At 42.1% G+C, this 22,769-nt stretch overlaps 1 protein-coding gene across 4 annotated transcripts in view; it reads right to left on the reverse strand.

Annotated features, from left to right (window-relative positions):
* Positions 1-22,769, reverse strand: part of TGDS (TDP-glucose 4,6-dehydratase) — a 417,256-nt gene that overhangs the window by 13,640 nt on the left and 380,847 nt on the right. For all 4 annotated transcript variants that reach the window (XR_015299323.1, XM_086934798.1, XM_086934800.1 and 1 more), the window contains 3 exons: positions 21,841-22,006; positions 2,585-2,643; positions 631-728 (listed from right to left, as the gene is read on the reverse strand). Coding sequence is in view for 3 of the 4 variants with exons in the window: in XM_086934798.1 (XP_086790924.1) it covers positions 631-728; positions 2,585-2,643; positions 21,841-22,006 (323 nt within the window). In the remaining variant the exon portion in view is untranslated. The remainder of the gene's footprint in view (positions 1-630; positions 729-2,584; positions 2,644-21,840; positions 22,007-22,769) is intronic.

Raw genomic sequence — 22,769 nt, forward strand, 5'->3', positions numbered from 1 at the left:
GAAATTCTCAAAAGAGCAGAGCACGTTGTGCAGTCTCCATAACACATCACTAGTGATTCTTTTGTATAAAACAAATCTTGATATGGCCTAGGAGAGTGTAGGTCTACCCTTTTCACCTTACATACAACCTTGAAGTCACAGACAATGAGGTGGGTGGCTACACAGAGAAATACAATAAATGTCTGTCATTAACATTGCTATGTTCAATCTGCTTAAGCCAGACAACTAGGACTAATTTAAAAGCATGTGATTGTATAAGAGATCCACTGCCCCAGGAATTTGTTTTTTGTCGTGTGTATACTCACTTAGGCGATAGTGGACAATAGGGTTTTTACCAGAAGTGATATGCTACAACGAGTCATTTTTATTGAGAAATACTGAAATTGCTATTTACGTGCCTAAAATTAGCAATAAGGAAGTTATCCGCTTTATTCATGAAGTGTCATTGCTTGCATAAAAAAAGTTTTCACCCATTTACAACACATAAGCTTGTATTTTTCAAGCATCCTTAATCGACTTGTCAGATTTGAGATTTTCATATAGCCATGGCACACTTGATGTATACAACTAACAAATGAAAACATTCAAAGGCAAAGATTCATATAAAAAAAATCTAAGAAAACATCTTACTTGTCTTCTTTAAACCGTCCTCCCAGCTAACTTTTGGTCTCCATCCTAATTGGTGTATTTTGTCTAGCTTCATTGGGTATTTTGCATCATGAGAAGGTCTAATAACAAGAAACGGAATTTTACAATGTAGTTGACTTTTTTTAAAGAATAGCATCATAACTTTAAAATAATTACTAACATGGAGAGGGGGTAACTACATCATTTGTGGGATTTTTTTTCTCCAGAAAGAGTTTTATCAAAGGAAAACAGCACTGAGTTTTAAGTAACATGTCCATTACCCTGGGGACAACAATAAAGAACCCATTATCTAACTTAAGGTACAAACCCACTGAAAAACAGTATTTTTGCTCAGAAAAATACTGACTATAAATAAGTATGCATTCTATAGATAACGATCCAAAAGGGCTGATAACTGTAGCAATGATGCAAAACAATGATTATTACAAAAAGATCATGTGTAAGAAATCCGCATTACCCAATAATAGACGTGGCATATTTTGGCATGATTTCCCCAGTCATTTCAACTCTGGCCTCCTGTTATTGACTGTGCTGAACTTCGTTTTTGCTTGTGTTTGGATTCTGGGTACTTTACTACTGCTGACCAGTGCTGAAGTGCATGTGCGCGGTGTACAAATTTAATGGCCAAGATTGGCATATTTGATTTACTAATGCGTTTCTAGCACTGTGCACTGTGTGCCCAGGGCCTATAAATCAAATGCTACTAGTGGGCCTGTAGCACGGATTGTGCCACCCACATGAGTAGCCTTTGAAACCTGTCGCAGAGCCTGTATGTGCAGTTTTTAACTGCTATACAGTCCTGGCATGTGCATTTGTGAAGTTCATAAACCCTTGATGGGCTAGTGGCTACGGCCAATATGTCACATTTTAAACGTGAGAACATGTTGAGCAACTGTCCAATCTTGTTTAAAAGGAGAATCATGCCTGCTATCAAGGTGCTTATTAAAGATCATGAATTCAGTGACTGTTAACTCAAAATGTCCATGATGGCCCTACCCTTGCAAGCACAGGGCACTTTTGAGCCATCTGCATTTTATTGGCATGGAGAACTTTGGACCAATGGGGGCACATTGGAAAGCAGTAATTGGTTATCCAAACTGCCCTTGATGGCCCCTATACTGATGGCCACCCAAGTAGGGAGCCCTGATTGTCTCAGTCATACTTTCCAAGCACACAGCACTTTAGCTCAGGGCAGTAATGATGAGCTAGAAACTCTTTTATGTGTCCTATAACCGTGTGCCGCCCATGAGTAAGAATGTGTGTCATGGTCCTTATTCTGGCAACCAATTAAGAATGGAGCACCTTGTTTTTCCAGCATGGAGTCAGGAAGCGCTTGCCGCTGTAAGCACCTTAACTATACGATGGTATGTGGTTTCCATGATTATGGGCCTGTGTGAGGCGAAAACTCAGAAATGTGTTTTGCCTTGTGGTTTTCACGACTAACGTCGGATGTGAAGTGAAAGTACATGTGCGATGTTGGCTACCTGGGAATGGGGAGCTTAATTCCCACTAGACGATCACAAACTTGATATTTTCTTCTTATATGAAATATTGATTTTATCATGTCTGATATTTTATATTTACTATATCTGCTGGATGTTATGATTTCAATTAATTGAACATCAATAAACATCATGAGGAAACACAAGGGTGTGGGAGCTATCATTGCATCTGAAAAGTAGGGCGCACTGGCAAAGTGTTGGAAGATTAATCTGAGTAACAGAGGGCAAAGGAAGGGGTTTGGCTATGAATGCACTTAAAGATAAGACAGAAAAAAGCAAGCAGGAGTGGAAAAGGAAGCCAGCTAAGAGCACCAAGAAGAGGTGAGGTGTGGTTTAATAAAAAGATGCAGCATGTTAGAGTATTCCTTACTAGAGGCAACAGCAAACAAGCAAGTAATAAGGTTGAAATTAAACAAAAAAAGCTAATTCCTTACCGGTCACTCACATACTCAACCCATTCTTCTGCCTCAGAGTCTGAATTTGTCTTTTTTATCTGATAAAAAAAGCAATATGTCAAAACAAGGCACAGCTTTCTTCATGCAGCGTTAATACAAAGTTCGTAAAATGAAACTTCCAGTTACGTTTTAGAAACCCACAATAATGCCCCGATTATGATACATGTGAATGAACAAATACCACATGAACTGGTCCAAACATGCAAAAACACTTAGCCAGAGCTATTTACAAATGTTCTATCAGGGAACATGGTTTTGGCGCTTTGCACATGTTCTGGTCACATAGGCAAATAAAAAGTAGGCAAAAAAAGTGCGCCATTACAAACGGGTGCTACAAAAACTCAAACAATGGTACAGAAAATCAACAAACAAAAATGTTAAAACACGTAAAAGATAATACAGCGCAAAACACCACTCAGAAAATTCACTAAGGTCAAATTGTGGACAGCAGTTCACACAATTTTTTTAAATTCTCCTGTTTGTAAACCTGAAACACACACTCTGAAAGTGGGAAATAAGAAGCAGGGTCTTTAACATTTAATTAGTGAGATGCACCCGGCCGATTGTTTGGTTACTCATGTAGATGTTTTATGACGGTCATTTATTTGTTAATGGATGTCTCACAGGTGGTGGGGTATGTGCTTATTGACAGGTACCGTTATCTGCTTTAACCCCTTCGATGCTGATGACGAGCTCAGCTCGTCATCAGCCATGGTGGTCGTGTGCGGATGACGAGCTGAGCTCGACATCTAACGCGGCTTTTAGAAAAAAGCCGCGTAGCGGAAAAATAACCGCCGCAGCGATGCGGTTAAAAAAGAACTCACATGTACCTTTGTATCAATGAGGGTCTTTAAAACCACTTTTTAAAAAATTTCTTCTTAGAAATGTAGCTTTCCTATTTGTGATGATCGCTCATGTGTTCCTGTTACGGTTGTACATCTGAAGATCCGGATCCATGTTAATATTAACATCAATTGGGTTCCGTGAGATTTAGGTTCCGAAGCCTACTGTAGCCGGGAAAACTTCTAGGCTTATTTTACCTGCCTATTCCCATGACTGACTGCCCAATGCCTCCCCACAGAAGGGGGATTCTTGTTGTCACAACCGGTCACATATGTATATAGTACTCTCTCCAATATTATTTATCGTCTCTTATACCAATAAAGAAATTTGACACAAAAACCAATGATTGGTGGGGTTGTCTTAGCCTGACCTTATGTCTTGGAAAAAACATAATCTTATGCACAAGCATTACTAATTACACTTAATGTTCGGTGGTGCCTTGGGCCACGTTGTAAATTGCAGAGTGCATTTATGGTAAAGTCAGGTGTGTCCTTACTGTCCTGGGTTTATGAGCCCACGCGAGGAAGCTTGCAACCTAAATCAGGAAGGCCACAAAATGCATCAAAAGGTTATCTCTGCTTTGGAGGGAAATCATATTTGTTGATTACAGTGTGCAATTGCAAGCAACTCGGGCTTGTTCCCAAAGTTATGAGTTTGCAGGCCCGAAAGCGGAAGTCCGTGAGCTCAAAACATGAACAACCACCCCAAAATGTCATCACATAGGCTCACAAACCTCCTGTTCTGGTCTCACTAGATCAGTAAACTGCAGAAGCAGGATATCTCATGGGATAATTCGTTCTTCTTCTCCCACTATACAAAATTATTTCCATTGGAGAAAGAAAAGACCTGCTATTTGTGCATTGCTATCATTCTGCCTTCCAATGGAGTTACTTGAAACACATTTATGGGACTTGAAGACGATTATGGATTCCTCTGCTGGGGAAGAGGGGGTCATTTCACAACACGAGTCAGAAGAAGGTGCATCAGAGACTAGACTATCACCAGCAGCTTCATCTTCTGCATAAGTCACTGATGTGGCAGATTATGAATAAAACCAGGATGGAACCAAACAGTCTTGTGCTTAGGAGTATTTTCTCCCCAGTACATTTTATAAATTGCCTACTTCTCAAAAAACAAAATGGTGGAATCTCATCACAGTTTGCATTCAAATCCTATGTCTCTAATAAGTAAGTACAATTTTAAGATATAATAATCTCTTTAGATCAGGGGAGTGTCCTAAAAAGGAGGTATACGTGTAGATATAGGGCCAAGGTGTGCCACTAAAAATAATTAACAGTTAAGAATTCAGATGCTTGTTTCGCTTTGCTCGCCCTAAGTTGGCAGGGTATGCTCAGACGTGAGTCCCTTGCTCACTTGGCCAATGGATTCAAGATAGCCTGGCTGATGAGGATTATGAATCCGAAACCGGTCCCAGGATGCTGGTTTCCGGTCCAGGGAAGACGTGGCTTGGCAGTTTGGGTTGGACTGTTCCCATAAGGCAAAGGGTCAGACTGATTTGCATATGGCCATGTCTGAACTGGGGTGGCTGAGTGAGCTAAAGAATGATGATGGATTAAACCCAGATCAGTTGACTCGGGTGAGTGTTTGATTTGCTCAAAGGCTCCGTCCATCATCCCCTTTTATTTTGCTTTGTTCGCCATAAGTTGGCAGGGTATGCTCAGACGTGATTCCCTTGCTCACTTGGCCACTAGATTCAAGAAAGCCTGGCTGATGAGGATTATGAATCCGAAACCGGTCCCAGGATGCTTGTTTCCGGTCCAGAGAAGACGTGGCTTGGCAGTTCGGGCTGGACTGTTCCCATAAGGCACAGGGTCAGACTGATTTGCATATGACCATGTCTGAACTGGGGTGGCTGAGTGAGCTAAAGAATGGTGATCGATTAAACCCAGATCAGTTGACTGGGGGTGAGTGTTTGATTTGCTCAAACGCTCTGTCCATCATCCCCTTTTGTTTCGCTTTGTTCGCCCTAAATTGGCAGGGTATGCTCAGACGTGAGTCCCTTGCTCACTTGGCCACTGGATTCAAGATAGCCAGGCTGATGAGGATTATGAATCCGAAACCGGTCCCAGGATGCTTGTTTCCAGTCCAGGGAAGATGTGGCTTGGCAGTTCGGGCTGGATTCTTCCCACAAGGCACAGGGTCATACTGATTTGCATATGGCCTTGTCTGAACTGGGGTGGCTGAGTGAGCTAAAGAATGGTGATGGATTAAACCCAGATCAGTTGACTGGGGGCGAGTATTTGATTTGCTCAAACGCTCCGTCCATCATCCCCTTTTGTTTCGCTATGTACAACCAACAGCGTTATGCAGAGGGATTTTAGAACTGAGAGCAATTCTGTTTCTGTATCACACTGCAGGTGCTAAACATTCCATTTGAAAGGAGGGGAACTTTATCAGAGTTTTGCATTTTGAAACAATAGTGGATACTATATTGTCATTTAAAGCGTGTGGAAATTCCTATTTTTTTTTAAGGATAGCAAAAACTTTAGTCTATGATTCATAAATACGCACATTATTAGAAGAGTTCGGAGGATAAAAGAAAGGTGCACAAATGCTTAAGAATAAGCATGAGTATAAGATTACTAGCAGAGACTTATATTCAATAATTGAGTTAACCGCATCGCTGCTGCGGCGATTTTTGCGCTGTGCGGCAATTTGCGAAAAGCCGCGTTACATGACGAGCTCAGCTCGTCATCAGCACACGCCACCCGTGGCTGATGACGAGCTGAGCTCGTCATCAGCAGCGAAGGGGTTAATCAATTAATCGAACAATCATAAGTTTGTTAAGTGCGACTACTCACCCAAAAGGGTCTCAAGGCGATGGGAAGGATGGGAGGTGCAGGTTCCAGTCCATCAAGGAGGGGGTCTGTCGAAGAGGCAAGTTTTGAGGTTTCACATGAAGATGGGGAGGGATGTTGTCTGTCTGAGGTGGAGCGGAAGGGCATTCCAAGCTCTGGTCTTGAGGAAGGAGAAGGAGCAGCCTCGCGATCTGGTTTTTCTGGTGCGGGGGACCACTTCGTAGGAGAGCTGGGCTGATTGTAGGGTTCTTTGAGGTGCATGAAATTTGAGTTGGCTGTTCATGTATGATGGTCCGGTGTTGTGGAGGGCTTTGTGGGCGAGTATCTTGAAGGTGATTCTAGCCTCAATGGGGAACCAGTGGAGTGTGTGCAGGTGCTGGGAGATATGGAAGTGTCTACGCAGGTTGAGGACCAGTCTAGCGGCGGTGTTCTGGATGTTTTGTAGCTTGCACATAAGATTTTTGTTTATTCCGGCATAGAGTGCGTTGCCGTAGTCGAGTCTGCTGGTGACGAGGGCGTGAGTGACAGTCTTTCTGTACTGGAGGGGGATCCATTTGAAGGTCTTAAGTAGGAGGCTGAGGGTGTGAAAGCAGGAGGATGCAACAGAGTTGATCTGGTGGTCCTTTTTGAGCTTGGAGTCCAGGATGATTCCAAGGTTGCGTGCGTGGTCCGTGAGGGTGGGTGGGCTTCTGAGGGCGGGGGGCCACCAGGTGTCGTTCCAGGTGTCGGGAGGTGTGGGTCCATGATGAGTACTTCTGTTTTGTCAGTGTTGAGCTGTAGGCAGCTGCTTTTCATTCATTTTGCGACAGCTTCCATGCCTTTTTGAAAGTTGTGTTTTACTGTGTTGGGTTCGTGGGATAGGGAGAGGATGAGTTGGGTGTCGGCTCCGTATGAAACAATGTTGAGTCCATGGGTTCTGACGATGGGGGCGAGCGGAGCCATGTAAACGTTGAAGAGCGTGGGGCTGAGCGAGGACCTGTTGGTAGGCATCCAATAGAATAAGTTCATGTGTCCTCTATATGTTTCAATTGTTAAATAACAAAGTTGACTTTTATTAAAAATCTGTGCCTAAGTTACATGGAAGGGTTTTAAAAAATGTAAACTAGGTAGAAAGCTTACCACATCGGACAGGAGATGATAATTTCAACAAAGATGCATACATTTCTTCCTAGCATGTAGGCAAGAGGCCACCATTTGGAAAACACTGTCATACCTACTGTGAACTTGGGCGTCATTTTCCAACTCTATGGTTCTAACTTGTGCAGTCTTCGAGCAACTCTAGGATTGTAGTCCTCTTGTGTATACCATCTAGTGAAAAATAAAAGCAATGGGCGTCTTGTATTTTTCAGTTTGACTTATTGAACTCGGCGGTTATACCCTAGGCAAACTTTAGGTAACCATGGTTGATGCCATCGTTGGCATATAATATGATAAACCAGGTGATAAAAAGAGGTTGCCAATTAGAATTGCAATTTATCTGAAAATGTAATTATAAAATTTCACAATTTAGTGATGCCCTAAAGGTATTTAGAAATATCTCCTGTTCAAATAAGCCTTTTTTTAAATGCAACATTATTTGTATTGGCCAAATTAAGGAATCAGAGCCCGAGACGAAGTGAAGCAAAAACTATTCCTAGTGGGATGTCAACTGTAATAAGACATTTTTCAATGTTAAAATGGCATTAGCAAAGACTGTAACAAATCGAAATTTAATGATGCACAATGTGTTAAGTGTATTAATCAATGTAAGTAGTTTGTGTAATGATGATTATGGTAATACATGTTGAATACAATGATGTAATGTATAAAGAATATAGGAATATGTAGCGCAACCTTATCCTCAAATTAATTAATTTATTGAAACAACTTTGGATAAAACCCAATTCAGTAACGTCAATTACTTAATCAGTAATAAAAAAGTAGAGAAGAAAAAGATAAATGGAAAGTAACCATTAAACTGCTGCAAATGTTATTTAAATACTCTGAGTTATATAGACCTTAAAGTAATAGACTTTTCTGTAAATCCGAGTGAGCAAAGTGACCTTTCCAAAAACCGGACAGTCAAGGAAGCAGCGATTTGTGAATGTATGCACTGATGCCAACACAGCAGCCTGGCAGATGCCCAGTACAGGCAAACTCTTATTACAACCACAATAACAACCTTTACCGCTGGTAGAATGGGGTTGTCATGCATTCAAGGGGCTGCTTCTTGGCCCGTGCATAACATTTTGATGCAAAAGACTATGCACCTCGAGGAGTCCATCTAACCTTTCCCTTTCTCCCCTAGCAAAAACCACAAAGAGCTGGCCATCACACAAAGGGCCTTTGAGCGGTTATAGTACAAGCTTAGCATCATTCCAGGGTCAAGGCAATGGAGCCTCTCCTCTTCTTTAAAGCAGAGAGGTGGGGGCAAAATACACGTACAGAGTGATAACTGGCAAACATGGAAGGAAATCTCACAACTTTAGGTAGCAATGCCAACTTGGTCGTCAATACTAATTTTCCAGAAGGAAAATAAAGTAAGGCAGGGTACTCACATGGTGTGCAGAAGGATTGCAATAAGACTGTTTTTTTAGTGTTAAGAGCCTTGAGGAACTGTTGTGCATAGGTTCAAAAGGAGTGCACATGAGAAATGTAAAAAAAAAGTTCAGGTCTCATTGAGACATAATAAACAGCTGGGGGGTGTAAACGGGTATCAAAACTTTAAAAAAACAAGCATTTGCAATGCAATAGGTCTCGCATTAATTAAGTTTGAGCTATTAGCATTGTAAATGGCAATTGTTTTTTGCTTTATGCTATAGTTTTTTTTTTACATAAAAAGCTTCATATAAAATATGTTTTATTAAAGTTATTTATGCAGTATCTAAATTTTGTTTGCATAAAACAGTATAATAATATCTTAGTAAAAAAGTCAAATATTTTAATGGGAATTCACCAAATGTTCATTTATGTGTTGGTTTTGAAAATAGCTAAATTAATAGCTTTGTCATTTACAATGCCAATAGTTATAACTTTCGCAAATGTGACACCTATAGCATTTGTAATGCAACATTTGTATTTACGTGACTTAGATGTATTGATATTACAAATAACAATGGCTTTTAATTTTTTTTAATACTTAATAAAAGTGATTGTAATTTATAATGGCAATAGCTTAAACTTTTGTAAATAACTTTTGTGAAGATTATGTTCAGTGTATTTTATTGTAACAAAATCCAAGAACAGAAGTGAAATATTAACATCTTTTTGTGACATTTGTAATAAAGCTTGAAACATTGAGAGAACATATTTGTGCTGTGGTGGTGCTGAGTGATGCTGTGGTGGTGCTGAATGGGGCTGTGGTGATGCTGAGTGATGCAGTGGTGGTGCTGAGTGGTGCTATGGTGGTGCTGTGGTGGTGCTGAGTGATGTTGTGGTGGTGCTGAGTGGTGCTGTGGTGGTTCTGAGTGATGCTGTGGTGGTTCTGACTGATAATGTGGTGGTGCTGAGTGACTGTACTCACTGTCACTCTGCACTCACTGTCACTCTGCACTCACTGTCACTCTGCACGCACTCTGCACTCACTGTCACTCTGCACTCACTGTCACTCTGCACTCACTGTCACTCTGCACTCACTCTGCACTCACTGTCACTCTGCACTCACTGTCACTCTGCACTCACTGTCACTCTGCACTCACTGTCACTCTGCACTCACTGTCACTCTGCACGCACTCTGCACTCACTGTCACTCTGCACTCACTGTCACTCTGCACTCACTGTCACTCTGCACTCACTGTCACTCTGCACTCACTGTCACTCTGCACGCACTCTGCACTCACTGTCACTCTGCACTCACTGTCACTCTGCACTCACTGTCACTCTGCACTCACTCTGCACTCTGCACTCACTCTGCACTCTGCACTCACTCTGCACTCTGCACTCACTGTCACTCTGCACTCACTGTCACTCTGCACTCACTGTCACTCTGCACTCACTCTGCACTCACTGCACTCACTGTCACTCTGCACTCACTGTCACTCTGCACTCACTCTGCACTCACTGTCACTCTGCACTCACTGTCACTCTGCACTCACTCTGCACTCACTCTGCACTCACTCTGCACTCACTCTGCACTCACTGTCACTCTGCACTCACTGTCACTCTGCACTCACTGTCACTCTGCACTCACTGTCACTCTGCACTCACTGTCACTCTGCACTCACTGTCACTCTGCACTCACTGTCACTCTGCACGCACTCTGCACTCACTGTCACTCTGCACTCACTCTGCACTCACTGTCACTCTGCACTCACTGTCACTCTGCACTCACTGTCACTCTGCACTCACTCTGCACTCACTGTTTCTGCACGCACTCTGCACTCACTGTCACTCCGCACTCACTGTCACTCTGCACTCACTGTCACTCTGCACTCACTCTGCACTCACTGTTTCTTCACGCACTCTGCACTCACTGTCACTCCGCACTCACTGTCACTCCGCACTCACTGTCACTCTGCACTCACTGTCACTCTGCACTCACTGTCACTCTGCACGCACTCTGCACTCACTGTCACTCTGCACTCACTGTCACTCTGCACTCACTGTCACTCTGCACTCACTGTCACTCTGCACTCACTCTGCACGCACTCTCCACGGCCCATTGCTTCACTTCACTTTTCCTTAGCCATCCCGTTTGGGAACACATTGAATTAATTCAATAGTGGATCTGTGCCTTACAAAAACTTCAGTTATAGAAGGTTAGCATAAATAAACGAATCTTGATTCATGTATAATAATAATAATACAGGCTGCGTCGCAATTAAAAAAGAAAAAACACAAGACGCCGGTAACCGGAGCGCGGTCGCGGAAACTGAGAAGCAGCCTTTGTTCTAAGCCAGTGGTTCCCAAACTTTTTTGACCTGTGGCTCCCTTGACCTAATTGGCAGTTGGCCGTGGCTCCCCACCATTTTTTTTTACCGGTGGGCGGGTTCCACCATTTTTTTTACCGGTGGGCGGGTTGGGGGGAGGTTTGTAAGCCCGACCTTTGTTGTCTTCCGTAAATTAATTGGGATGCAATGAAGAATTGAAGGTATTATACTCATATTTGTAACAAAATAAAAATATAACAGTTTTTTAATAAAATCTTGTTAAGTGACAAACATTGCAAGATTAATAGCGCACACACGCTTTGAAACTACGGCTACGTACAAACCAAGTGCAAGTAGAGAGGCTGCTATTGCTGGAAAGAAAACATGGAGTCCCATTCATGAAAGAAAACATAAAAACATGGGCAGAGATTTACTTCTCCGACTGAAGGTATTTTTAGGCTGATTTCATATTCACCAACATTCCAAGTAGATGGCATGCAAAGCTGCGGCAGTGGAAAGTTTCCAGCAGTGCTTAATTTGAGCAGGGGCTTTCAGGTGCTCAGCACCAGTGCTTTTAGAACCAATTAAGGACCCATTCATTTGGAAGGCAGGCAATTTCCCCCATAATCACAGGATTTTGAACCACGCTAAGACTCGAACCTTGTTTCCCAGCTACGAAATCATTAGCTCTAGCTATTAGGCCCAGTCCTCTCCAGAAGGATAAGTGCCAGGGCTTTGTTCAGGAGGCAGTTTGCACCTTCTTATTTCTCCTGTTAGTGCTTCCTCCTGAGGAGAGCCCCAGCACTTTTTATTTTACAAATTAACCACTGGTTTCCAGGCATACCACTGGCGATACGCAGTTAGGCACCAAGCAATCCCAATCAAATGCCATGCCAATCTTCTGCCCAACCTGTTTTTTACTTGAACTACATTTTACAGCCGTGTTTTACATGATATTGTCAGTATATAAAATCTAGTTCAAGTAAAAAACGGAGGTAGGGCAGAAGATCAGCATGGCATTTGATTCATAGTAGCATAGTTGCATCCTTTTGGTAACACTGGTGCTGAGGAGACACTTTTCCCAATCTGCACCTCCTTTACCTTTAAAATGTATCCGTCAAAAAACTTGGGATCTCAGAACACTTTGTACATGCATTCCCAGAGCTCTGTCTCATGTTACCTCTTTCGACACCAGCCATCTAGGATTTGGAGTGTTTAAAAGGCAAAGCAACATCTAATTATTTTAGTTCCTAAAATTATCTTGCAGAGTAACCTAAATTGAGGACTGTCAGGAAACGCAAAAAGAGTCTGCAGAAAGAAAACCGTATCCATTACACCAAACATTACCAAAGGTTTGCAACTTTTTCGCTGAGGGGGAATACTAAGGAAATACCAATTTTAGGCCTGAATGTGCTGTTTGTCACGTAGTAATATGTTCCCAATATGTGCTGCTCAACCATGACAGCCAAAACTACTTCTACCATGTCATTTCCGAGGGGAGCCAAATGTGCATCTGTACGCTGTTTGGATCTGGGGGGAACATCATGCCCGCATTCTGAGTCTTTAACGAGCTCCGTGGAGCCCACCTTTTTACACTAAAAATAATGCAGGTGATACAGGTGCAAAACGGAGGTTGGGCAGAAGATCGGCATGTCATTTAATTAATAATTGATGATAATCAAATGCCATGCCGATCTTCTGCCCAACCTCCGTTTTACACCTGTATCACCTGCGTTAGTTTTAGTGTAAGAAGGTGGGTCCACGGAGCTCGTTAAAGAAATCAGACATAAAAAGACAAGGCAAAGCCTTCTCTCTGGCTGCTTTAACAAGCTCCGTGGAGCCCGCTTTTTTACAGTCTGGCTTCTTGGCTTGTGTATCACTGCCGTACTCCTGTTCTCCTGTTCTACTGAACAGGAATCCCTCCCATGCCAGTTCCTTACCTTACTTGCGAAGAGGATCCCACGGTGGGCAGCAATAACGTGCCTCAAACGGTCAGAGGCGAGCTGCATATGCCAGTAATGGCGACTACTACGCCTGTGAAAGCACGACTCGTACGTACGTGCGCTCTTGGGCCAAATAATTTTCCCGGATTATGCAGGCAGCAAGTTTTTTGCGCTGCAGCTGCAATAAGGTCAATTTTCCCAACGTGAGCGCGGCGCCCCTGGCTGCTCATGACGGCGCACCGGGGCGCCGCGGCGCACAGTTTGGGAACCACTGTTCTAAGCATTTTTTATGCAGCGTTTTGCGCCGGCCTGCGACCAGGAAGTCAGGCAGGCCGGGCGGGACAACCGGAAGTAGGAGGGCGGGAGCCTACCCCGCCTCCCACGGAAGAGCCGTGATTGTTTGGCGCACCGGAGCAGGCAGGAGCCTACCCTGCGCCCCGGTGCCGAAGAAGGGAAGAAGAGTCTTGCTGCCGGTGGGAGCCGCTGCACTGAGGATGCCGGTGAGTGGGGCGTCGCCTTGTTGGGGGGGGGGGGGGGGGGGCATCTGTGCGCGCGCGGCGGACTGTGTATGTGTGTGAGCGTGCATGTGTGTGTGTATGTATGTGTATGTGTCCTGGAGTCTGTGTGTATGCGTGTGTGTGACGGGGGGGGGGGTTGCCTGTCTGGGTGCCTGCGTGTCTGTGTAAGTGTAAATGCGTGTGCGTGTGCGTGGAGCCAAGAGGAGAGGGGCTGGTGTGTGTGGAGGGGTCTCTGTGTATGCGTGTAGGTGACGGGGGTGTGCCTGTGTATGCGTGTGTATGTGCGCATGCGTGAGTGCTGTGTATGCGTGTGGCTGTGATGTGCGCATGCGTGAATGTTGACGCGCGTGCACGCAGCTCAATCCAGCCAAGGATAAGCTCGTCACAGTTTCTTGTCCCTCATTCCCCCGTGTCAGACAACATTAAGTCTCCAGCCTGGACGCATCCTTCGGATGCGATGTCCAGGCGAGACCTAAAAATGCATCACAACCAGCAAGGTTAACAAAAAGGTCGGGTAAATACAGAAAGGCAGGAAGGACTGACAAATATTCTTTCACTGTGCCCACCACTAGGCCTTCCTAGGACAATCCAAAAGAAAATCTTACACTGTGTAAGATAGATCTCAAAACCTCCCAAGCGCGTGAATGCGCCTTGAAATGAGAAAACCAAAAAGTAATCTCCTATGTCGTTCGATTCAGAAATGGTTTATTTTGAACCAATCTTCATAAATTTTTTAATGAAATGTTGTATAATTTCAAAACAAAACCATTCATTGCTGCAATTCAAAGAAGCTATGCGTTTATTCGTCATTCATAAATGCATCCCCTATGCATTTCGAGCGGTGCTCTTCATCAGGGGGAATTGTCTAAAAAGAAATGAGAAAAATACAGGAGATATAGCGTGAGGTATGAGCAGGAATATCACAGTGAGCTATAAATGGAGGTGTTAGAAATCATGAGCTCAGACCGTACCAAGTGACTTCAAACGTGCTATTTCCGATGTTGGGAGTAGAACGTGATTGGGACAATGGTAAAAAAAAGTACTCTGTGGAGCACCAAGTGCTAAAGTGAACCCCAAAGGCACCCACATTCACGTAGTGGGATGAAAGGTCAATCGCTACCTAAGGTTTAAATGAGGAAAGAGAAGAAATGAAGAAATCGACCGTAGGTTGAAATCATCATGTGCTGGATTCCAAACAAGTGTACAGCGTGGTTAAAAATGTGCTAATTGAAGGTAAAGTTGATCCGGAGCTAACGGACCCACAGTGTGCAATCGTGATGTGCTGATACCAAACAAGCAAACAGCGTGGTTAAAAATGTGCTTATTTAAGATAAAGCACATCACGATTGCACACTGTGGGTCCGTTAGCTCCGGATCAACTTTACCTTCAATTAGCACATTTTTAACCACGCTGTTCGCTTGTTTGGAACCAGCACATGATGATTTCAACCTACTGGCTATTTCTTCTCTTTCCTCATTAAACCTTGGGTAGCAATTGACCTTTCATCCCACTACGTGAATGTGGGTGCCTTGGGGTTCACTTTAGCACTTGGTGCACCACAGAGTACTTTTTTTTACCATTGTCACAATCACGTTCTACTCCTAACATCGGAAATAGCACGGTTGAAATCACTTGGTACGGTCTGAGCTCATGATTTCTAACACCAACATTTATAGCTCACTGTGACATTCCTGCTCCTACCTCGAGCTATATCTCCTGTATTTTTCTCATTTCTTTTTAGACATTCCCCCTGATGAAGAGCACCGCTCGAAATGCATAGGGGATGCATTTATAAATGACGAATAAACGCATAGCTTCTTTGAAATGCCGCAATGCATGGATTTGTTTTGAAATTATACAACATTTCATTAAAAAATGTATGAAGATTGGTTCAAAATAAACCATTTCTGAATCGAAAGACATTGGAGATTACTTTTTGGTTTTCACATTTCAAGGCGCATTCACGCGCTTGGGAGGTTTCGAGATCTATCTTACACAGTGTAAGATTTTCTTTTGGATTCTACGTTCAGCGCCTCACAGTCAGGAGGCGAACATCTCGACAACCCCTACACTTGACTACCTTAGTCCAATTGATGACATTTCTAACTACTTTGGAGTGCTGTGGTCCTTTCATTTATTAGTTTCACCTTGCTAGGACAATGAAATAATTAACAAAAGAGCATGAGAAGGTTTGGTCCATAAGGTATCAGTGTTCCGAGCACCACACCAACAACAAGTTTGTACCAACACAAAACGCGGAAGAGCATCTGGAAGCAAAGATAACATCAACCACCTTAGTCGTAAAGTCAAATACATTTAGTTTCCACTGCTAAATATACACACAAGGAGGTATAGGTTGCAGAGACTTGGATGCAGGGACTAGCTCTGTTGTGAGCTCCCTAAGTTAAAGCCTGATCGGAGGAAAAAACTCATGATCAGGATCTCTGGATGGGTATCACAGTCTCTTGACACAGACTGGGCCAACGAGAATGACTTGGGCCCAATCTATCTTGATCTTCCTCAGAACTCGAGACAGGAGAGGTAACAGAAGAAACGCATACAGAAGTCAGTCTTCCATTTCAACCGGAGAGCGTCTCCTAACAAGAGCCTCGTGGGAAACTCCAATGAGTAGAAAAGTTGACATAGACAATCTTGATGGTGGCTAATAGATTGAGTGAGGGCATATCTCCCTGATCGAAGATTTCACAGGGTGGAAACGCCACTCGCGGTCGGCTACATGATGTCTACTCAACACGTCCGTTCTGGTATTCAGGGACCCCGCTAAGTGGTTGGCGACAAGGATGAGGTACTGAAGCTCCAACTACCTCCAAATTGGTATAGCCTTGTGGCACAGGACCAAGGACCTCGACCCATCCTGCATAGTCAAGTACCACATGACAGTCATGTTGTCTGTGAGGTCCTGCACTAGTCTTCCTTTGATGGATGGCAGGACTGCCTTCAGTGCCAGGCAGATTGTCTGAAGCTCCAAAAGACTGATATGAGAACAGGCTTTCCGTCGGAGAGCAGAGGTCTCTGATCTCCGTCTCTCCCAAATGCTCCCCCAACCAGCAATGACCAGTCTGTCATTGCCATGTGCTTGAGTGGGGAAGGAAGAATGCCGTGCCACAAGACTGGTTAGTGTAAGCAAGCAACCACAGCAATTCTGCGCTGTATCATTTGAGATTTTAATGGCGTGTGAGAGACAGCTCAGATGGTGGGATATGCAGTCCACTACAGGGTCTGCATTCGCCATCCTGCGTTTGGGACAAGACGGTCAATTGAGGATAGTAAGCCTTAGAGGCATCCTCAACGAGATCCAGGATTGATTCCAAAACATCTATCCTGAATGCTCCTGACTCAATGCGACAGAGGAAAGGCCTTGAAAGTCACTGTACCCCGATCTGCTCAAATTCTCTGTATGGGACTTAAGTGGGACTTCAACTCATTGACAGGGAAAATCAACAACTACAAGACATCAGTTGTCATCTAGATGTGATCTATGACTGACTGCAGCGAGTACTCCATTAACAGCCAGTTGTTAAGGTACTGGAATAAACATACTCTGACCTCCGAAGACAGATCGCACCCACCACAATCACTTTTGTGAACACCTGAATGGAAGCATGGTAAACTGGTCTACTTTTGAACTTCAGAGTACCCCTGTAGCACAGCAGGATGGATATGTGAGCTCAAAGGGAATGTTTAGTATAAATGGCCATACAAATTCTGATTGCCCTGCATGTCAGACTTTCAAAAATGGAATGCAATTGTGTCTGATTAATTATATTTTTTGCATGCCTGTTTATTTTTTATAAGATTTGCAGCTTCAAGGTAAAGCAAATAGTGGGAAGTAACTCTAACCCCTGGAAATAATCACTGGGGCAGACAGGAACAAAGAAATGGTACTCTCCTTACGGGCAGAATGCCCTAAAAGTCTTACCACTAGGATTACTGAGAGACATCATGTGTAACTGGTTAGTTTTCAACTAAGATGTGGCCCAAGTTTCAGTTAATTGTATAGGATGGTATAATAAAACAATTAACCAGGTCGTACAATATTTAAAGGTGGAGATAAATGCTAAAAGACATAAGCAGGAAAAGGCCCAAGAAAAGAAAATGCTTGTTTTGATAGGGACTGTAGACAATTAAAATGCCAGATAAGGAAAGGTGAGAAAAAACTTAGAATAAAATAATATTGCGACCTCCAAAGCAACAAGGGAAAACAAAAATAGATTAAAGATAAAAAAAAATGTGCTAGAAGATATTGAAATAAAAAAAAGCAAACACCTTTTGCCAGCGTGTGCAACAGGGAACAAGAAAGGAGAAGTGGACAATGAGATTTGCTATAGAAGAAGAAGCATGGGTAGAACAGTCAAAGGAAAAGTGTGGAGCTGGATATGAGGTAGAGTACATGATTGTGGCAGATTGGAATGGTGTAAGTGAGGATATTATAAGTCAGTACTCCTTGTGTAATATCAAAGACACCATAGTGGCCATAAAATTAGCTAGAGCTGCAGGACCAGACAATCTACCCGCCGCCATAAATAAAACAAAGGCCGATTGGTGGGCTAAATATTTCTATTTGGCATTTAGGGGATATTAGCTACAGGCCAGATACCATAAAATTGAAAGGGAGCAATTATAATCGCAATACAAAAGAGGGAGGACACAACAAACCCCAAAATTATAGGTTGATTAATCTTCTTGGCGTAGGTAAAAGACTGTTTTCAAAATTATTTTTAGGCCGACTTAAGGATTGGGCAGTATGACACAATATTGTACAGTTTGAACACTGGGTTTAAGGAAGGACATTCTATGTTAGACCATTGTTTTAGTATGTGGTAGCTTGCACCGAAGTCTATGGAACAAAGGGGCAGCTTATTTTGCTGCTTAGTAGTTTTCCATGCAGTATACGATTTGGTTGATAAATTTTTTTTACAGGAAATGCTGACTAAATTGGAAATATCAAGGACCAACCTTATAGTTATAAAGAGATTGCATTCACAAAACTGGGCTCAGGTAATTATTAATACAGGAGGATGACTGACCCAGAAAATCCCAATCGCTAACAAGCTGCACTAAGGATGTGTCTTGGACCCCCCTGCTTTTCTCCCTTTTCATTGCTGACCTACCGAGAATATTAGCTGCATCAAAGGGTCTTAGCCAAAAAATGGATAGTACCCATATAGCATGCCTCTTATAAGTAGATAACCTTATCATGGATTTGACAGAAAGAGGCCTAGAAAGGAAATTGAATTTATTCTTGTAGTACTGTAATAAAACAAATGTAAGTGGCAAATATGCAAAAGACCAAGGTGATGGGCTTTGGCAAAAAATCTGTAAACTTTGAATGGTGCTTAGGACGTACTAAATTAGAAACTGTCAACAAATACAGGTATCTAGGGGTATAGTTCGTAAAGAGATCAATGTGGAACTAACATATCGAATCACTTAAAGGTAGAGTTGAGGCATCAATAAGTGGTCTTAAAAAAAATTAAATTAAGGTTATGGAGATATGTCCCTAAGACCAGTAATAACCGCCTATGTGACCATGATCCGTCCACAATTCCAGTATGGAGTGGAGCCGCTACGCCTAAGCAGCAAAATGAACTATGAAGAAGGAAATGTTTGAAAAGGTTGTTGTCCCTACTGAGGTCCTCAATGTCTCCGGCAATAAGATTGGAAACAGGAATAACATTTGAGCCATCTGGCTTATGCCAAGGCGATAAGATTTTGATAATGCCTTGAAACAGGAGAAGCGCAAAATATGTAATTACTGTGCAAAAACGAGATCATACAGAGTGAACTGAAGTGGGCAAAGGGCATTAGAAAACATATGGAATTAATACGTAGGAAGTAGTTTCTTCTGAATACAGGAAGCCATAATCTGCAGATAGGGACCAGAAAATGTGAACTATGGGCCAGATGCATCAAGCATCCATTTTGCGATTCCTTATTAGCGAAAATTAAGGAATCGCTAATAAGGAATAGCAAAATTCATTGCATCAAGCAATCTAAAAAAAAATAGCGATTCCTTAATTGCAACTCGCAAATTGCGAGTCGCAATTAATGAATACCTCCCCATTCATTCCTATGGGCCTAGAGGCCCATAGGAATGAATGGGAAGACAATCTCAATTTGCGAATCGCAATTAGCTATTCGCAAATTGAGATTGCGAGTTCAAGGGTGCAGGGGTGTCCAAAGGACACCCTGTTACACCCCTGAATGTGATCTGTGCACATATGTTGCGCACACACATGCCCTTAGGGCATGTGTGTGCGCAACATGAAACTTTGAAAAATGCACAAAAGTGCATTTTTCAAAGTTTTTGCAAATTACCATGAAGTTGTACTTCGTGGTAATTTGCGTGCCCTATTAGCGAATTCGCTATTTTTGATACTTTCATGCATTGCATTTAAGGAATCTCAATTAGAGATTCCTTAAATGCAAACAATCGCAATTTAGCGAATTCTCTATTTGCGATTTTTGCATTTGGGATGATGCATCCCAAATGCAAAAATTGCACTCGCAAAGGGCCAGATTCTGAGAATCTGGCCCTTTTGCGAGCGCATTTCGCTTGATGCATCTGGCCCTATGTGTATACATTAAAAATAAAGCCAGAGAACAGGATATACAGTATTTACAGAGGAAGCCACCTGTTGAATCTAGGTAAAACTCATGGCAAAATGAGGAGTGGTGTCCTTACGTGGACGCATTACCTAGCCACAGGATCAGATCTGAGATTTTAAGATTAAGAATTGGTCTAATTTCGTGCCATTGTAACAGCAAGGTAAAAATTGTAATGATGGATGAACCTGAAAATGTACTTGTGGATTAAGGGTAAAGTGTGACTGCTTGCACATCCTCATAGAACGTATAAAGTTTCAGACACTATGGAAAGTCATTTTAAAGCCACTTTTTCTCAAATACGGTATTCGCGAACGCAGGCAAGCTGTGGCACTTTTAACCAACCTGTGATATCTGGATGTGACATGTGCCTTGGAAAAATTTGCGGTCGCTGTTAAATGTGTTTTCTTAATCTGGTCCTTTTTAAAAAATGTATATAGGGAACAGTCAAATGTTATCAATAAATTGTATGATATTATCTTATATGTGTGTGTGTGTGTGTGTGTGTGTGTATATATATATATATATATATTTTTTTTTCTGTACCGAATAAATCGTTATGCTGAAGTTCTGTGGTCCGTCTCCCTTCTGTTTGCTGGTGTGCTAAGCTGGTGCTGGAGCTGGAAACACCGAGAGATTCAGAGGAGTCATGTGGTACATATATATATATGTATATATATGCATTATGATGATCAATTTTAATATTGTTTTATATATAAGTTGTATCGTGAGATCTTAATTGTATACATATGCATTATGATGATTAAGTTAAACACCGTTTTATGCGGTTTAAAGACTAAAGTCCAAATACAAAGATTTGGGACTGACTGATGTATATTTGCAGTGCTTACAAAAGCCTTAACATTGTATGAAGCAGTCTTTATATCTACATCAATAGGGGAAGGTAGAGGTTATTTCTCTGTAGGCAAACTCTACTTCAAACAAGGAACTCTACAACTAAAACCAAGAGAAAGTCCACTCTTGTTTCTGATATAATCACTGTAGCTCTTTAGAAAAGACTTCAGTTGTTTTAATAGGTCTCTCACCCGCTACAATTTGGTGGAATGCGTCTTCAGCAAGTTCCTGTGTGAACGTGGATGTATTCACCTCTCAGCTCGAGGAAGCTATTTAGATTGTCTTTAAAAAGAGAGAATTGCCTAACAGAAATATTCCATATACTGAACATTATTGTATTTCTAGCTTGTTTAGTACTTGCCCTGATGGGGATACACTCACTCACATTCTCTCTGTGTGGTTCAAACAATCAGTAGCAAATTCAGAACACTCATACACACAACATACAAACAGATCATATATTTTCAGGTGGCTATATGTAATTTGGACATGTTTTACACCCCTGGTGCTCTGGAGAAGAGTGGACCCTATAGTCGCATTTTCCTCAAAGGTCCCTGCCGGCACTTGTCCTAATCAAGGTCTCAAGCCTCTGCTCTATTACTATGATGATAACGATTTCAATTTAAAGTTTGTTTTTTCATGGCTCGTGCAGAAAGGCTTTCTTGATGCCGGTCATTTGTTAAAGATAAAATCAGGCAAAGTTTGAAAGATTACAAAAGTACCATATTCATTCCTAAAACAAATAAATAAATCAAGACCAACACTTTCACTAGCTGACTTACCAGACGTATTAGCTCTTTCGCAATTTGTTGAATAGAGATCTCAAAGTCTGTTCCAATATTGTATATTTCACCAGGCTTTCCATCTTTTAGAACTGTGAAGAATGCTTCCACTACATCTGTGGCATACAAAAAATTTCTAATTTGACGTCCTGAGCCATGAATGCAGCTAATTGAAAAAAATGGACATTGGGCCATTAATGCTGGTCAATAAGAAATAACACACTATTACTTTATTTACCCAAACTCAATCTACACAAAGCAATGGTTCGCTCATGATTTGACGTGTAACAGACATGGTAAAACGCCTATGAAATGTCGTGACCCTGGTATAACTGATCAAATTCCACAGCTAATTTTTTTGTGTGACCTGTAAAAATCACTGCCTCAATAGTACCCATGTCAAATGAAACCCTTTTCATGTTGAAGTAGACAATTACTGCCATTATATAGGCAGCCGCTCCTCTGATTTGCTTAGAAGGGGATTCAAAGACATAGTGCCCTATTTTGGGGAAGGACAGTACAGGTAAACAAGCAATGGCAAAACCAATCGGGTTCGCCTCTGTGAAATCTATTGGTTTTTCAAAGTGGTTTTAAGACCTGTTGCATAGCAGCTGACTCTAAAGCTAGTGTTGACCACGCAATAGCACTTTTTTTTATTGTTCAGCCATAGTATGTCTCATCTACCTTACCGTGAATCAGATATTAATGTTAGATATAAATATGTGTTTACAATTGATCTTTCCATTCGCCGTAAAATATTAGGCCCTTATTTAAATAGAACAGATTAAAAGATTGTTTCTTGGGAAAGTATTCTATTTTTTTAGAATTTATTGTGTGAAAGATATAACCTTCTTTAACCAACACTTTAGATTTCAAAAGCTGTATTGGTTTTTCAGACACAAAATAAATAAAAGAAACAGAACAGAGGG

This window comes from Lissotriton vulgaris, chromosome 8 (assembly GCF_964263255.1).
Source record: "Lissotriton vulgaris chromosome 8, aLisVul1.2, whole genome shotgun sequence".
In the NCBI taxonomy this organism is placed as follows: domain Eukaryota; kingdom Metazoa; phylum Chordata; class Amphibia; order Caudata; family Salamandridae; genus Lissotriton; species Lissotriton vulgaris.